The sequence below is a fragment of the Rhincodon typus genome, chromosome 4, assembly GCF_021869965.1.
Source record: "Rhincodon typus isolate 14 chromosome 4, sRhiTyp1.1, whole genome shotgun sequence".
Taxonomy (NCBI): Eukaryota; Metazoa; Chordata; class Chondrichthyes; order Orectolobiformes; family Rhincodontidae; genus Rhincodon; species Rhincodon typus.
The window spans coordinates 117,353,180-117,369,208 of record NC_063335.1 but is presented as its reverse complement, the minus strand read 5'-3'; the positions used below and the strand labels follow the sequence as shown (position 1 = coordinate 117,369,208).

At 42.2% G+C, this 16,029-nt stretch overlaps 1 protein-coding gene across 2 annotated transcripts in view; it reads right to left on the bottom strand.

Annotated features, from left to right (window-relative positions):
- Positions 1–1,130: 1,130 nt before the first annotated feature.
- LOC109938560 (proteasome subunit alpha type-7) overlaps positions 1,131–16,029 on the bottom strand; it is a 15,664-nt gene continuing 765 nt past the window's right edge. Inside the window, exons 2-7 of one of the 2 annotated variants that reach the window (XM_020536944.2) lie at positions 14,745–14,871; positions 11,990–12,114; positions 11,099–11,221; positions 9,739–9,858; positions 4,569–4,631; positions 1,131–2,693 (exon numbers count right to left, since the gene is read on the bottom strand). In XM_020536944.2, coding sequence (XP_020392533.1) covers positions 2,601–2,693; positions 4,569–4,631; positions 9,739–9,858; positions 11,099–11,221; positions 11,990–12,114; positions 14,745–14,871 — 651 coding nt within the window. In that variant the 3' untranslated portion in view covers positions 1,131–2,600. The remainder of the gene's footprint in view (positions 2,694–4,568; positions 4,632–9,738; positions 9,859–11,098; positions 11,222–11,989; positions 12,115–14,744; positions 14,872–16,029) is intronic. The other variant, XM_048596235.1, reaches the window with a different exon arrangement.

The window sequence follows — 16,029 nt, the reverse complement described above, 5'->3', positions numbered from 1 at the left end:
TGAATGGAGTGGCTTGTTCAGCCATTGCAGAGAGGGCAGTTATGAGCCAGTCCCATTGGTCTGGGTCCGGAGTTACATGTAGGCCAGACCAGATTTCCTTCCCTGAAAGGGAATCAGTAAACCAGATTGGTTTTTATGGCAGAGATAATTTTGTCGACACCATTCCTGCTACCAGCTCTCAACTCAAGATTAAATTAATTGATTTTAAATTCCCCAGCTGCTGTCATGGGATTTTAACTCATCTCCCTGATCATTAACCTTTATCTACAGATTGGTAATCCACAGACCCCTATGCTACTGTCTGACCATGGAACTTGTGCTTCATCCTGACAAGTATTTGAGGAAAGATATTATTTTGTTGGAGGCAATTCAGAGCTTCATGAGGATGATCCCTGGTATGGAGGGATTGTCTTATGAGCAAAGGCAAAACAGGCTGGGAATCTACGCACTGCAGTTTAGAAGAATGAGAGGTGATCTCATTGGAACATATTGCATTATGAAGGGGTTTGACAGGGCATATGCTAAAAGGATGTTTCCCCTTATGGGATAGTCTAGGAAGAGAGGGCATAGTCTCAGAATAAAGGGGCATGAATTCAAGACTGAGATGAGAAGAAATTTCTTCTCTCAGGGGGTTGAGTGTCTTTTGGGACTTCTTGCTGCAAAGAGCTGTGGGAACAGAGTCATTGAGAATATTTAAAACTGAGAGAGATAGATTCTTGATCAGTCAGGGAATCAAGGCAAAGGGCGGGAAAGTGGACGTGAGGAATGTTAAATCAGCGATGATCCTATTGAACGGCGGAGCAGGTTTGAGGGGCTGAACAGCCTATTCCTCTTCCTATTTTTATGGCTTAAGTGAAAGTGCATTGCCATGCATTTGCAAATGCTTAGACAATCTAACCCCTACCAAAAACAGCAATTTCTGCAGGGATAGTCTGGCACATGACCACCATGTCAGACCATGTGACACTGTCATGTACGGTGTTTAAAAACGACAGAGCCACTTAACACATAGGATGGCTTCTACGTTTTTCTGGTTTATCTGCTGTAATTCTGCAACTGCCAGATTGCACAAATAATTGCTTAATGAATACAAACAAATTGAAATTTCAAAGAGACTCCTGGAGTCTGAGATCCTGCAAGCAAAATTCACTGTTTATTTAAACTGATGTGCAACTGTAACCACTCAATGTGTGCACAGCAAAAGTGTACACATCAATAATTAACACTAAAATAACAGCAATTCATACAACCTCTTTCCAAGATATCAAATACATTTCTTTTGTAAACAAACATAATACTGTTTTTTTTAAATTGATACACCACTTTAAAAGTCTGTGATGCCATAAAATTCTTTCATCCCATCTTTTCCCCTTCAACTTAGGGTGGTGATTTGGAGTAGTGTGTAGTTCAAGATCACCAACACCCCACACATAATTACCCAAGTAGTGTTTCTTTTCCTGTTCTTTGTGAATGCTGGTTGTCTTTCTGCTCATTCATACATTTTCATACTCATTCTCAACAGCAATCACTGGGTGCCTAGGAAAAGCATGTGCCCAGGATTACTTCCATCCTTTTCCAGCCACAGCAACCATCTAACACTGGGATCACCACTTGATACAGATCAGGGACTGGACACCGATGAGCATCTTGTGTCCATGCAACAAACTCTCAGTGCATTGGCCACTTAATCTTTAGGGAAGTGGGTGGGAGGTGGTGCAGAAGAAGGTTTCTTTTGTTTTCTTGACTATTCTTCCCCCACACTTCTCTTTACCTGAAAGGATTAACTGTTCACTTAGTTATACAATCACCAAACCCTCTCCCTAACGATCTATCCATGGAAGACAATCACCTTTGCAGGGAGTGTTGGCAGTCTGTTTGACTGCAAACAAGGAAAAGCTTTCACTGTTGAGCACACAACACTTCAGCACCTCCAGCAGGGATTCCTGGACTGAGTCCAGAATAAGAATATTTGCTGATTTTCTCCCTGAGCATCCACCACATCTCACCTGCGGGAGAAACTAGTCTTGCAGAACTTTTGCCCACCATCATTCAGCAACCCTCAAAACCTTCAGGAGATGTATTTTCCAAGCCTCAAGTCCCATGCTGAGTTGTATAGAGCCTGATGTTTGTTTTTCGTTACAGTTCTCATTCAACGTTAAAGCCAGGACTAAGGTCATTTGATGCAAATGAAAAGGAGCTTGCATTTATATTATCTCCACAACAGTGACAAACTGGTATGGTTTGTTATAAAAAAAAGTGATTGTAATTTTGGAAATTGCTGCACCGTGGTAATGCTACACATTGGTGAAAATACCCCAACTGGAGCAGGCTAATGCACCTTTTGATTGAGTGTTCAGATGCCATAAAAGGGGGTTCAGATGAGGGCTCTTTGCTGGGTTGTTGCCAAAAGCAACACTAGCTGTATCGTGCCCCAGGGACATCAGTCAGCACAGGAGAGGATGAGAGAGAAAAGGGAGAGAGAAAATTCAGTCTTTCATACTTTGCATCTCACCATGCAGTTAACCACTCATATTTTAGATGAATAACTAAATGTCTAATTTGCAGCATCAACAAAATCACTATTTGTACTTTTATGAGAATTAGGTTTTCTTTTGTTTCTTCTTTTCAGTTTCTTCCTCCTTTTCCTTTTCAATTTCTGTGACAAGGTGCTCTATTTCTTTTGCATCTAGGAGCTGTGAAAAAGAAATCTCTTGCCGTTAGTTCCAACTGAATATTAACAGGAATCATCACTTTATAACATTATAACATTATACTGCTACAGTTCCAGCTGATGGCAACAGTAGGCAAGCTAGATTCCAGAGTGAGGCCGGTTTGATTGACCATAAGTTTCATTTTTGCAATTTGATCTTTTTTAAAACATATTCACATGAAGCTGCTTATCTATTCTGAACAAAAGAATATCAATGCTTACTCCACACAACAGGAAAAATAATTTACATGACGCAAGAATAATTTGAAATGGTCTTATTACAAAATATTAGAAATAAAGACTCAACCTTTTTACTCTCAGCAACAATCTTCCAAAAACTCAAACTTCAGTGAAGGGTCATCCTGTGTCCACAATTAAAATTTCATGCTCAGCTGACATGGAACTATTTAGTTTTCATTCACTTGCTGCTAGCTTCTTTAGTTGATACCTCTTCCCGAAACCCTTAAACAAGCTGCTACCTCAGCTCGCTTACTCCTGAGCCAGCATTCCCAAAACTCGTGCATTCAACGGCCTTGTCGAATGTGTTCCTCTTTGACACCTTAAATCTTGTTTTATTGCTTTTGTCGTGCTCACTTCTAAGCCACTCAGGACCTCTTCTGCCTCTGTTTTGGAGACTGCTAAACTGCATTGCTGGTGTTCAAGGCCTTTTCTCTCAATTATCTGTTTCTCTCAAAGAAACCTGCACACTGTCTTTCTGGAAAAAACTGGATTCTCCATAGACTCTTGGTGCACTTTGTTCCAAGATAATTTTCTTTCCTCTCTTCAACCACTGTTTATAAAGCACCAAAGTATTTATGTTAAGGATTTTACAATCTAATTTAAATGCATGTAAACGATCACAGAGCTCAACAATACAACTAAAATTATGCCTTTCCCTTCTTGACTCAATGTAGAAACACAAATTTAACTTAAAGCTATGCATCATTTCTCCTCTTTTGAATCCAAGTTTCCAAATGATAATTGTGACCAATCTTCTCTTCACCAAAGAAAACAGCCTCACCTGATTATAGACGTAATTGAAGTTCCTCACTTCTGAAACCATTCTCATGCACCACCCTCTGCACTCTCTCCAATGCCTTCACACCTTTCCTACAGTGCTGTGCTCATAATTTGATATAATACTGTTGAAGTTGAGTCAACATTCAATAAAAGTTGACTATAGTGTTCTTGCTTTTCTACTCTGTGCCACAACTTAAGCAGTTCAGGATCTGGCATGTCTAATTAATCATTTTCTCATCCTGTCCTGCCAATTTTCAATTATTTGTACTCATATTAGGTAGAAACCCCTCTGCACCTGCACCTACACCCACCTTAGAATGATAACCTTGATTTTATGTTGCCCTCCAATCTTCACACCAAAATACATTGCTTCACACTTCTCTGCAATAAATCTTCATCTGCCACGTTTTTGCCTAGATTGATGTCCTCTTGAATTCTATCCCTAGCCTCCTCACAGTTCACAATATTGCCAAATTTTGCATCACCAGCAACTTTTACAATTGTGCCCTACACGCCCAAGTTTAAGTCATGAATACAGACAGGAAAAGCAGTGCTCCAAATCCTGACCCCACTATATACAGCACTTCAGAACCAACCCAACATTGCTGTGGGTCTAGAGTCACATGGAGACCAGATTGAGTAAAGACGGCAGAGTTCCTTCTCTAAAAGGACATTAGCGACCAAGATGGGCTTTTTACAACAACTGGTGGAAGTTTCAGGGTCACCAACACTAAGCTAGCTTTCAAATTAAAATTTTATTCACTATTTAAATTTCACCAGCTGTTGCTGTGTATCTTACTAGATACCTAGATGTGCCCCATACAGGTTTTCCACTTACCTTGAGTGGCTGATTCCTTCTTATTATAGCTAGCTCAATGTTTTTTCCACCAGACTGTACTACCTGAAATGAACAGTACAAACAATAGGTCACATTCAAAAACAAGATATTAAATTAAATCTAATAGATGGAAAGAGTACCTTCACTTTAGAAAAACACTCATGCATTCCAGAGCTATAGTCAAACACCGAGACAGATCTGGAGAATGAGGTATTTGTCGAAGCAACCTAGCTACGGTGTAAAAAGAAGTATTGGAGAGATAAATGGGTTTTGAGAAGGAATTCCAGAGCTGGAGACCCAAGTGGCTAAGACAATGAGTTCTGGTGACAGAACAAAGGGGATCACAGCAGGTGCAATAGAGAAAGAACAGGAGGAAGTATATGTTTTGGGGAGGAGGAGTGGGAGGCCTCTGGTTTTCGCAGAGGTTAGAGAGAGGGGAGGCCACAAAATCATTTAAACAGGATTAGTAGTTCTGGAGTAGGGTGTGAAGGGAGAAAACAACAGTGTCGGATATGGGGTGAGGAACAAGCTACTGGTTGATCAGAATGCTTAGGCTGTGGACATAGGGATTCAGCCCAAGGCCACAGGCATGCAGGGGGGCTGACAAATCAATGGCTATAGTCTGACATTTCGAGTGACTGGTTCAGTCTTTCTAATACAGGAACAAACACAGAAGTTCCTGGAAAAGCTCAGCAGGTCTGGCAGCATCTGTGAAGAAAAATCAGAGTTAACGTTTTGGGTCCAGTGACCCTTCCTCAGAACTGATGGTAGCTGGGAAAATGTCAGTTTATATGTAGCAGATAGGGAGGGGGTAAGGAGTCAACAATAGGTGGGGATAGAGCCCAAAGAGAGAGAAGAGCAGTTGGCCAGACAAAGGAGTGGATAACAATCTGGCTAGGAGGGTGAATAGCTGTTAACTGGGATTGTTAATGACTAGCAATACGGCAGACTACGTGATAACAAGCCTGGTGTATGGGGTAGGGGGCTAGGACATGGGAGAGTTTAGGTCCTAAAATTATTGAACTCGATGTTGAATCTAGAGGGCTGCAGGGTCCCCAAGTGGAAAATGAGGTGTTGTTCTTCCAGCTTGCACTGAGCTTCACTGGAACACTGCAGAAAGCCTGAGGATTTCTGAGGAAGGGTCACCGGACCTGAAACATTAACTCTGATTTTGACTTCACTGATGCTGCCAGACCTGCTGAGCTTTTCCAGCAACTTCTGTTTTTGTTCCTGATTTACAGCATCCACAGTTCTTTTGGTTTTTATGGTGGAGGTTGTTCTCAATGTGAAGGTGGGACTTCGTCTCCACAAGGACTGTGCGATGGTTGTTTTTGCCAATACTGTCACGGACAGAAGCAACTACAGCTGGCAGATTGGTAAGGATGAGGTCAAGAATGTTTTTCCCTCTTACATAGAACATAGAACTGTACAGGCCCTTCGGCTTACAACGTTGTGCTGACCTATTATCCTAAGATGAAACTACCCTGCATACCGTACATTTTACTATCGTCCATGTGTCTATCCAAGAGTCGCTTAAAAGTCTCTAAAGTATCTGACTCCACTACCACTGCCGGCAGTGCATTCCACACACCCAACACTCTCTGTGTGAAGAACCTATCTCTGACATCTCCCCTAGACCTTCCTCCAGTCACCTTAAAATTATGCCCCCTCTTGTTGGTTCCCTAACCACCAGTCACAGATCCTGTCTAGAATCTAAGTCTTTTAGTAGCCTTTGATGAAGAGATACCACTCAGAGCAAACCTACATGTTCTGTCTGCAACCTAATTACCCAAGATAAAATTATTGCAGAATTAGTGAGTGTACTAGTCTACTGCACAACTAGAGACAATATGCTTTAAAGGATTCTTTTGCCCCACAGTTCAGATTCTTTATAAAACCACTCTACTCTAGAATCATCTTGGAGAGCAAAAATCTGTTATGGTTAACTATTCGTAAAAAAACAGCCTCATACAGCAGTTTTGAAATAAAATTTGTTGCACATTCAGCAAGGCATTCAGTTCAATTTTTTTCTGCATCTAACTTCTAAGTTAAAACAGGGGACAGCAATGGGAGCAAAATCTCTTTCATGTTCTCAGAAGAAGGGCTAAAGTGATAATGCAGGTAATAATAAAAACCACTGATGTTGCTGGTGTCACACAACGACAAGTAAACATACTAAAGAGGTGTTCCTTACATTCTCCTGACATTATCTATTTCACTGCAGTAAACTATGTGAAGAACAATGAACACAAATAAGTAATTGTGTTTTACACTACAAACAGCACATTCCAGCGTGAAGGAAAATATATGTTACACTAACAAATTTTAAATGCCTCAGCAAAACTATGTCTTAAACATAGATTAGAAAACGTACAAATATTGCTTTCTGATCTAAGTAACATTCTCAAAAGGAAACTCCTCAGGTATTCCAACCAGCCAAATCATTAGAAACCATCCCTCATTACATGCTAGGTAGGGAAGCACCTACCTCCACCAAATTATATGAACGCTGATCCCTACCCATGAAATAACATTTTTGTTTCCCTCCCCCCACCCATGTATGTACAACATACCAATGAGATTCTAGACAGAGAAAATAAGGTATAACTTAAAAAATAGAAACTGCAAAATTTATACAGAGTTTACACTTAAACAGTTGCACTGAAGGCAAGACAGCCATCCAGTCATATCATTATCTGTGATAGTAGGAACTGCCGATGCTGGAGTCTGAGATAACACAGTGTAGAGCTGGAGGAACACAGCTGGCCAGGCAGCAACAGAGGAGCAGGAAAGCTGACGTTTCGGGTCTGGACCATTCTTCGGAAATGGGGGAGGGGAAGGGGGCTCTGAAATAAAGAGAGAGGGGGGCAATGATAGAAGGTGGATATTGGAGCAGATAGGTGGAGAGAAGACGGACAGATCAAGGAAGCGAGGATGAAGCTAGTAAAGGTTCAGTACGTGGTCGAGCAGTTTCAGGGCCGAAGCGACTACCAGAGGGTTGCAGTGGGGGAGAGAGAGAGATCCATTGAGGTCTTTACGGGGGGAGGAGGGTAACTTCTTCAAGGTAGGCATCCTTAGAAGAGGTTTCGCAGTAATCTCTTCGGCCCTGAAACTGCTTGACCACGTACTGAACCTTTACTAGCTTCATCCCCGCCTCCTTGACCTGTCCATCTTCTCTCCCACCTGTCTGCTCCACTATCCACCTTCTATCACCACCCTCCCCCACCACGTTTATTTATTTCAGAGCCTCTTCCCCTCCCCATTTCTGAAGAAGGGTCCAGACCCGAAACGTCAGCTTTCCTGCTCCACTGATGCTGCCTGGCCTGCTGTATTCATCCAGCTCTACACCTGGTCATATGATTATCTGTGTTCAGATGCCTTTTGCAATAACGTGATATTTTAGTCATACAATATAAAGCTCTCTTACCCTCTTTCAACTACACACTGTCCTTCAATCAGTGCTAAAAACACAGAAGAGAATCCCTCTTTGTCAGAGATCAGTAAGTGAGGAAGAATTGGCTAGTGATCTTTAGTCATATGAACAGCATATAGTAACAGTCACTGCAATGTGGCCTGTCGAGGGAGTAAATGCACTTGCATGGTCTGAAATCTAATGCTATTTCTTAAAATACGAAATTGAAAATATTGATAGTGTCAGAGCATCAGTAGATTTATCTGTTTGTGGTACATAATGCACGTGGAGACCTTTCTCTTCAATAGAATTAAATGTAACTTGAATTCCAACAAATAAGGCATTTAATAAGTACATTCTGAATAGCAAAAGGTCTTTTCCCTGGGGTGAGGGCGTTCAAAATTAGGAGGCATATTTTTAAGGGGAGAGGAGATGATTTAAAAGGGACCTAAGGGGCAACTTTTTCCACACAGATGGAGGTTCATATGTGAAATGAATTGCCAGAGAAAGTGGTGATGCAGGTACAGTTACAACGTTTAAAAGACATTTGGAAAGGTACATTAAAGGGAAGGGTTCAGAGGGATATGGGCCAAATGCAGGCAAGTGGGACTAGTTTAGTTCGGGAAACGTGGTTGGCATAAACGAGTTGGACCGAAAGGTCCGTTTCTGTACGGTATGAATCTACGAATATACCTATGGCATAAACATCCGGACTGAGTCAGAGAATGGTGTGAGACCGTTGAAAATCTACTGTCTGCTTACCCTGCTCTAGAGTCTGACAAACAGTTCTGTGCAGGAGAATTGAACTTTAAAAAAAAATCTCCTCGGTAATTTGACAAATGGAGCAGCTGTCCACAGTATTTGAGGGGAAATGCACTCAATTCGGTAGATGTTGTTTGAAGTTTAAAATGCCTGCTCCCTGCTTGGGGTTCAGGCACATCATTTGTGGGAATGCATCCATGTTGCATAAGCCCACCCAGCACCTCCTAACTTGAATCACATGATGAGCTTGAACAAAGTTAGCAGTCTGACAGGCCTGGAAATACTGTCGTGCCAAAGAATGCATGGCATTAACACCATCCTCTCACGCAAATCACTACAAACAGGGCCGACAGCTGCATCACAACCATTGCCACTGCATGAGACAGGAATAAATCTGATTTCATTTCAATTACAAGCTTTCTTTAATCCATAGTTGCTGAAATGTCTGTTCCAGGATGTAGTCGCTTAATGTTTGGGTCACTGGTTGATATTAACTGAACAAAGACTGCTCCATTTGGTTTTAAGTATGATATAGGACTGACACATAAGGGGAGGTTAAATTGGTTAGGATTATATTTGCTGGAGTTTAGAAGAATGAGGGGGACATCTATAAAATTCTAACAGGAACTGACAGGGCAAACATAGGAAGGTTGTTCCTGATGACTGGGGAAACCAGAAATACAAAGTGGTGAGCCTGTGAAATTCACTACTGCAGAAAGCAGTCGAGGCCAAAACATTGTATAATTTCAAGAAGCTGTTGGAAGGATGATGGGGGTGGGGTGAGGGGAGAGAAACTGGGAACAGGCTGTCGAGTTGGATGTTAGCCATTGATCATAATGAGCTATGGAGCAGGCTTGGGGAGCTGAATAGCTCTTATTTTATATGTTTCTAATCTCGGACATTTTGCTAATGTAGGAGGAAGGTTTTGATGGCTTCACATCATCCTTTCATAAAGGAGGCAAACAGATGTGATCTTGGCAATAACATTTCACTCACTTCTAGCAAAGCTTTAATTGCCAGCTTGATGGTGTCATTGTCTGTTGCAATCACTTCATCAGTGTAATTCTTTTCAAGGAATTCTCGAACTGTCTTGGCACTGCGACCTATAGCATTTGCCTGTTCATGTAACAATAACATAGTCAATCAATCGGTAGTACAGAACTTAAATCTTGCTAAAAAGAGACAAGCGGAAGCTGTTCATCTTGCACTCATCCGAACCAATGTTCCCTCTGAGCCAAGCGGTTGTTCCAAAGTTCCACCCACACGTAACCAGCATGCTAACACACTGAGGCTTCTCAAGTTGATGCCATACATTGACCTCGGAGGTCCATGCACCAACAGGAAAAATTAGAGGGACTGTGATACGTGAAACAGACTAGAACAAAGGGACAACAAGATGCAGGGCTGGATGAACACAGCAGGCCAAGCAGCATCATAGGAGCAGAGAGGCTGACGTTTCGGGCCTAAGCCCTGCACCTTGTTGTCTCGGATTCTCCAGCATCTGCAGTTCCTACTATCTCTAGAACAAAGGGACATTAGTTTATGCAGTGTGAGAAGAGGGTGCTGACTGGTTGGGCCGTCATTGATGTGGAAACACAGCAAGAACCGTGAGTCTTAAATGTTCAGACCAGGCAGATCATTGGCCAGGTTGCTGCCATAAGAATGCAGCATATGAACCATTTTCCTTTCGTGGCAAGGGGAAGGTAAGGGAGACACGAAAGCAGTCAGCTACATTAAAAAAAATGAGGGGGGATCTTATAGAAACATAAGAAATAACGAAGGGAATAGATAAGACAGGTGCAGGTAGGTTGTTTCCACTGGCAGGTGAAATTAGAACTAGTGGGTATAGCCTCAAAATAAGGGGCTGATTTTGGACTGAGTTGAGGAGGAACTTCTTCATCCAAAGGGTTGTGAATCTGTGGAATTCTCTGCCCAGTGAAGCAATTGAGGCTACCTTGTTGAATGTTTTTAAGGCAAAAGATTTTTGAAAAATAAAGGAATTAAAGGTTACAGTGAGCAGGCGGTTAAGTGGAGCCAAGACCACAAAAAGATCAGCCATTATCTTATTGAATGGCAGAGCAGGCTCGAGGGGCCAGATGGCCTACTCCTGCTCCTTTTCTTTTAAGTTTTATGGAAGTGCTTAATTTAGTATAAAACTCTTTGGTAAGTAATGAAGTCATAAAAGATCTTACAGAAATCAGTTGCTTTTGATTCACTGCTACATGGATTTCCGTACTCCAGTCCAAGACACTCTCCACAGTAGATGAAAGGGCAGGGGAATAAACCAGAGAATAAAAAGAACAGATAGGATTTTTCTCTTTAGAAACGAGACAAGGTAGAAAAGAGAAACATTCACCTTCCAAGCTTGATACGTCCCAGATGGATCAGTCTGGTACAACCGTGGTGTGCCATCGTAATCAAACCCCACTATCAAAGCAGAAATTCCAAACGGTCTGCGCCCATTGCTTTGGGTGTAACGCTAAATAAAACATTGAAGTGTAAGACTCACCAAACAATTCCATTTGTTAATTCTCTCGCACTGCTCAAGAGCGACCCATAAAACCACTAGAGTAACACGTCTCACAGCTCCGACTAGTGTAGGGAGTAGAACTAGGAGAGTTAAATGCATCAGTATTTAAACTCCTGCAAGAAGGGATCAATTGAAAAGAAATTCAGTACTGCAGCAAGACACTAGAACAATTAATTATTGCCTCTGACCACTTCATCTGCAAAAACATGTTTTATCGATGATTACTTTCATGGGATGTAGTTATCAGTGGCAAGACCAGCATTTGTTGCCCATTCCCAATTCCTTTGAACTGAGTGGCCTGCTAGAACAATTTTGTGGGGCAGTTAATAATCAACCCCATTGCTGTGCGATGGAGTGACCTGGAGGCTAGATCTGACAAGTGGAGATGGTAAAAGGAAATGGCCATTGCTTGAAAATAAGCAGAGACCTATGGGGAATAGTTGGGGATAGGGGGCTGACCGGATTGCTCTACCTAGGGACTGTCGTGCTATCCATGGGCTGAATGGCCCCCTTCTGTGCTGAAATATGACTCCCTTCAAACAGTCTACATTTCTTCAAGTGTCTTAAATATTTTCTCCTTCAGGAATTCACCAAGCATTCAACATGCCAGACACAGCAGGTTTGCCGAGTTATTGAGAACTACTTGTGTGCCCCATTGGAGGTTAAGATTGAATTTAATTCCTTTAAGCTGGCATGAGAAAGCTGATGCATGTTTACCTGCTTCAAAGTTGCAATGTAACGCGTAATGTATTCTACAGTCACTGGATCCTCTACAGTAAGTTTGTGGCTCTGACACTCCACCCGGGCTCGGTTAATTACTATTCGAGCATCAGCTGTTAGACCTGAAATTAAAAGCAAAATTAGTCAGACAAGCAAATCTCCTTGGCAGTGTTGGAGATCTGAATCATTGCTCGAAAGCTCATATCACAAGAAAAAGGATCCCACATATCAGAACAAATTCAAAAATGGGACACTAAATCACAAATGCCAGTCGACACAAGTACAGACACCAAAACAATTCAATCACAGCAATAAATGCAGAATTTACAAAGAGTTAGGCCAAGCAACCAGAAAATCCAAAGTTACGGTTTATAAATTCAGTGAATTGCACCTAACATGAGCAAATGTTTCAAAAACCAACATTTCCACTTTTCTTCCACTACCTTTTGAGGAAGAGTTTTACAGTACGTTTAAGAGAGGTGAACAGATAAGCAAGGAGGTGAATGTTATCAAGTATAGACAGGAATGCAGAATAATCAAATCAACCATGATCTCAGTGAATGGCAGAGCAGGAAGAGGCATTGATTCCTGCTTTTAACTGATAGATCTGTATGTTCATCGCCTACTTGTATAGTTATAGGACGTTCTTCCTCACTGTCAACCACCTGGCCAATGTTTGTGTCATCCCCCCACATCCTAATCTATATTGTTATTTTTCCATTCATTCATCACATGGAGGTTGCTGACCAGGCCAGTTATTTGTTGCCCATCCCTCATTGCCTGAAGGGCAGTTGAGAGTCAAACACATTGCTGTGGGTCTGGAATCACATGTAGGCCAAGGACAGCACATTCTTTAAAGCACATTAGTGAGCCAGATGAGGTTTTCTAACAATCAGCAACAGTTTTATGGTGATCATTAGAGTGAAGATAAATTGCCACCTGAATGGCTGTAAATTGGGAGAGGGGAGTGTGCAGTGGGACCTGGGTGTCCTTGTGCATCAGTTGCTGAAGGTAAACATGCAGGTGCAGCAGGCGGTCAAAGAGACAAATGGTATGTTGGCCTTCATTGTGAGAGGTTTCTAGTACAGGAGCAGGGACCGTGTTGTTGCAGTTGTACAGGGCCTTGATGAGACCACACTTGGAATATTGTGTACAGTTTTGGTCTCCCTTTCTGAGGAAGGATGCTCTTGCCCTCAAGGGAGTGGAGCAAAGATTTACCAGGCTGATTCTGGGGATGGCGGGTCTGACATATGAGGGGAGATTGACTAGGTGGGGATTGTTTTTGCTAGAGTTCAGATGAAGTCGGGGGGGGGTCCTCATTGAGACTTATAAATTCTAACAGGACTGGACAGGGTAGATGCAGGGAAGATGTTCCCGATGGTGGGTGTATCGAGAAACAGGGGGTCACAGTATGAGGATTTGGGGTAGACCATTTAGGATGGAGATGAAGAGACAGTTCTTCACCCAAAGAGTGGTGAGCCTGTGGAATTCATTATCACAGGATGTAGTTGATGCCAAAACACTGAATGTATTCAAAAGGCAGCACTTGGGGCGAATGGGATCAAAGGTTATGGGGAGAAAGCAGGATTAGTCTACTGAGTTGGACGATCAGCCATGATCATGAAGCATGGTGGAGCAGGCTCGAAGGGCTGAATGATCTCCTCCTGCTCCTGTCTTCTCTGTTTCTATTAGACACTTAATTCCAGATTTTGTTTGTAAAATAAAATTCAAATTCCGCCATCTGCCATGCAGGATTATCTGGGTCTCTGGATTAATAGCCTCGCACTATGCTATTGCCTGCCCAAGGGACCCAGCACTTATCCGCGTGGAACGCCCATGGACACCGACCTCCAATCACACAACCAGCCTTCTAGCACCACCCTCTATCTCCTACCATTAAGCCAATTTTGGGTCCAACCTGCCAAGCCCACATGCTTTTACCTTCATCAGTGTCCCATGTGGCACCTTGTCAAAGGCTTCGCTGTCCTGCAGTCAGCATTGGTCCCCTGTTCTAACTGAATAAGAGCTGAGCTTGTTGACCTTTCTCAACACAACCCACTTCCACATACCCGAGTAACTATTGCTGAAACCTGTCCACAGCCATAAACACCATCAACGCTGATTGAAATGCAAGTTATTTCTCCGGGGAAAAGATGATATGAGACACTGACAGAAACATAGAAACAGGAGTAGACCATTTAGCCCCTTCAGCCTGTTTCACCATTCAATGTGCTCACGGCTGATCTGTGGCCTAACTTCAAATACCTGCCTTTGGCCTATGTCCCTTAACACCTTCGATTCACAAAAGTTTATTTCAAATTAAAAATTAACAACTGATCTAACATCACCTGCCATTTGTGGAAGAGAGTTCCAAACATCTACCACCCTTCTGTGTAGGAGTGCTTCCTAACATCTCTTCTGGATGGCCTGGCCCTAATTCTCAGACTATTCCCCGAGTTCTAGAATCGCCAATCAGTAGAAATAGTTGATTGTTATTTACCCTGATCTTTCCTGTCAATATCTTAAAGGACTTCAATCAGATCACCCAATAACTTTCCAAATTCTGGAGAAAACATAATGACAGTTATTAGAGCTTGAGGCTTTCATGGAGTCACATCCAAAAACAATTTAAATGATGGATATTTACTCAACCTTGTTGATACTTTTTCAGCCATTTTTAGAAAACAAATCATAAAAAACAAAGATAATTAAGTTGCATTAAAAAGCCCCAGAAGGAAATCCCAAAGTATACCTGCAAATGCCATGCAGACATGGTCATCAAGTGCACAGATTTTTCTCACTGTTCTCTCCTCCTGAAGTTTTGCAACAGACTTTTTCTCCACACCAAGAACAACTATATCTTTACCTCGAATCCCAACCTTCAAAACGGGAAGAGTAAGCACAGTGAGTGAGTAACTGAAAGGAAAAAAAAAACTTACAGGACTGCATGACAACTGCAGACATGGTTTGCATAGGGGATACTTGTCTTCATTAGCCAAGGCATTGAAGACAAGAGCAAGGAGGTTATGTTGGAACTGTATACAAGATTAGTTGGGCTACTGCTGGAGTACTGAGAGAAGATCTGGGCAGCACATCATAGGAAGGATGTGATTGCCCGAGACAGGGTGCAGAGGAGATTCACCAGGATGTTGCCTGGACTGGAGCAATTAACCTATGAAGAAAGACAAGGTGAAGTTGGTTTCCATAGAGCAGAGAAAGCTGAGGGCAGGATTTGAGTGAGGTGTCCCAAGTTTGAGGGGCATAGACAGCATAGCTTGGAGTAGACATTTTCTCTTAGTAGAGGGATTAATAACCAGAAGGCACATTTTTCAGCTCAAGAGCAGGACCTTCAGAGGGGATTTGAGGAAAAAAAATTCAGAGGGTTGTGGGTATTTGGAACTCACTCTCTGAAAAGGGTAGAGGCAGGAACACTTGAGACATTTAGGTAATATTGAGGTGAAAACTTGAAATGCCACAGCATACAAGACACAATGGGTGAAGGCCCTCTTTCCAAGATGTAAAAACTCTGACTCTATTCAAGTAAATAGGCTACTTCAGAGAGAACTTTAGCATTTGTTCAGAAGGTAATAGAATATAAAAGTAGATATGTGTTACTGCAACTAGACAAGGCATTAATAAGATTGCACCTGGAATACTATGTAAAATGTTGGTCCTTTAATTGAGGAGGAATGTAATTGTCTCGGACACAGATCAAAGGAGATTCACTAAATTGATAGCAGAGAGGAGGGTAAAAGAAACAACTACAGATGCTGTAAATCTGAAACAAAAACAGAAATTGCCAGGGAAACTCTGGCACCAGTGAAGAGTTAAAAAGAGAATTAATGTTTTGAGTCCAGTGACCCTCCTTCAGGACCCTTCTGAAGGGTCACTGGATCTGAAACACCAATCATTTGTTTCTCTCTGCACAGTTGCTGCCAGACCTGCTGAATTTCGCCAGAGATGAGGGGTTTGTCTTATGAAGAGAGATCAAGCAGTTTAGACCTATACTCTGGAATGCTGGGTACTGTCCCTTGGCG